At 42.2% G+C, this 1,808-nt stretch overlaps 1 protein-coding gene across 1 annotated transcript; it reads left to right on the top strand.

Moving 5' to 3' along the window:
* The first annotated feature begins 212 nt into the window (after positions 1-212).
* On the top strand, positions 213-1,267 carry LOC123038029 (guanine nucleotide-binding protein subunit alpha homolog). Its single transcript, XM_044461474.1, has 5 exons — positions 213-335; positions 394-599; positions 660-791; positions 847-986; positions 1,041-1,267. The coding sequence occupies exons 1-5, from the start codon at positions 254-256 to the stop codon at positions 1,243-1,245; spliced, it is 765 nt and encodes a 254-aa protein (XP_044317409.1). The 5' UTR covers positions 213-253; the 3' UTR covers positions 1,246-1,267.
* Positions 1,268-1,808: the final 541 nt, after the last annotated feature.

The following is a 1,808-nucleotide window of genomic DNA, read 5'->3' as shown; positions in this document are numbered from 1 at the left end:
TATTTTTGTCATTCTGACCGTCTAGCTCTAGGAGCGCAATCATATCATATTATCATACTCCATTAGCGCAGAAGTAATCAAAAAACAAATTTTCCATCCCTAAATAAACTTGAGGATACTAATTTCTTAGTTTAATATTCCCCTACATCCCTAAATAAGCTAAATAACCCTTTTTTGCTAATGGTTTTTTTTTTAGGTGAAACTGCTGTTCCTAGGTGCTGGGGAATCTGGCAAGTCTACTTTCCTTAAACAAATGCGTATAATTCATGGTGTTAATTTCGAGTACGAACTGCTCCGCGAATACCAAAATGTGATATACCAAAATGTTATTAGAGGTAAATATCTATTTTTATTGACCAGAAATTATTTCGTCTCAATAAACTGTCGTTTAAGGTATGCAAGTCTTGTTGGACGCTCGCGAAAAGTTGGACATCTCGTGGGGAAGGGACGGACGAGAACAGGATGCCAGCTATGCCAAATTAATGGAATGCAATGCAATTAAATCCGTTAGGTTTATTGAACATGCACCACAAATACGCCGCCTGTGGCAGGATCGCGGCATTAGAAGAGCTTTTGAAAGAAGACGTGAATTTCAAATTGTATGCTTACCTAATGCGCCAAGTGGATTTTGTTTAAATTTTTCTCATGTGAATTTTCAGAGCGATTCTGTAAGCTATTTCCTGGACGAAATTGAGCGGCTAGCTAAACCTGATTATGTCCCAACACATAAGGATATTTTGCATTGCAGGAAGGCAACGAAAGGGGTATATGAGTTTTGTGTTAAAGTCCAGGTAAGTGAATTATATAAAACCATGATATTATCACTAAAGGATCGGTGATTTATAGAACATTCCATTTGTATTCGTCGATGTGGGTGGTCAGCGAACTCAGCGTCAAAAATGGACTAGATGTTTTGATAGCTCCGTGACGTCAATTATATTTCTTGTATATAGTTCGGAGTTCGATCAAGTGCTTGCGGAAGACAGGTAAATTATTACCCAATGCCTGACCAAGATTAACCTGAAACTTTACTGTTGCAGGAAAACCAATCGTCTGGAAGAATCAAAGATTATATTTGATACCATTGTCAACAATAATACGTTCAAAGGAATATCAATTATTTTATTTCTGAACAAAACTGACTTGCTCGAACAGAAAGTTTGCAATCCTGAGACTGACATTCGCTGGTACTATCCGCAATTTAATGGCAATCCACACTCAGTTTTAGATGTCCAGAACTGCTGAAAGAGAGTTCCGACCCAGCCCAGAGTAGAAGTCGTGGGGAATTACTTATTAATGGAATTATAACTAGGTTTTTTATTTCAGTAAGTATCTTGACAAATTTATTAACAACTAACGAATTCTCCGGATTGGCGGGGTGCCGCCCTTGCAGCCTTCGCTTCCTTCTTACGCTTAGAATACCTGGTCTCGGGAGCCGTTCAGCTGCTCGACCAGCACGGGTTGGGTTACCTGAAATGAGAATAGGGTGCCTGGGGACCCTGAAGTCGGCCACGAGCGAGAGAGATCTATTTAGTGCTTGGGGACCCGAAAGTCGACCGCGAGAGAGAGAATGTTGCTTGGGGACCCTGAAGCCATCCACAAGAGAGAGAGAATTTGTTGCTTGGGGACCCTGAAGTCAGCCCCAAGAGAGAGAGAATTGGTTGCTTGGGGACCCTGAGGTCAGCCGCAAGAGAGAGAAGTTGGTGCTTGGGGACCCTGAGGTCAGCCGCAAGAGAGAGAAGTTGGTGCTTGGGGACCCTGAGGTCAGCCGCAAGAGAGAGAAGTTGGTGCTTGGGGACCCTGAGGTC

This window comes from Drosophila rhopaloa, unplaced genomic scaffold (assembly GCF_018152115.1).
Source record: "Drosophila rhopaloa isolate 14029-0021.01 unplaced genomic scaffold, ASM1815211v1 contig_36, whole genome shotgun sequence".
Classification (NCBI taxonomy): domain Eukaryota; kingdom Metazoa; phylum Arthropoda; class Insecta; order Diptera; family Drosophilidae; genus Drosophila; species Drosophila rhopaloa.
Note: the sequence above shows the minus strand (reverse complement) of the source record. Positions and strands in the feature narration are given on the sequence as shown.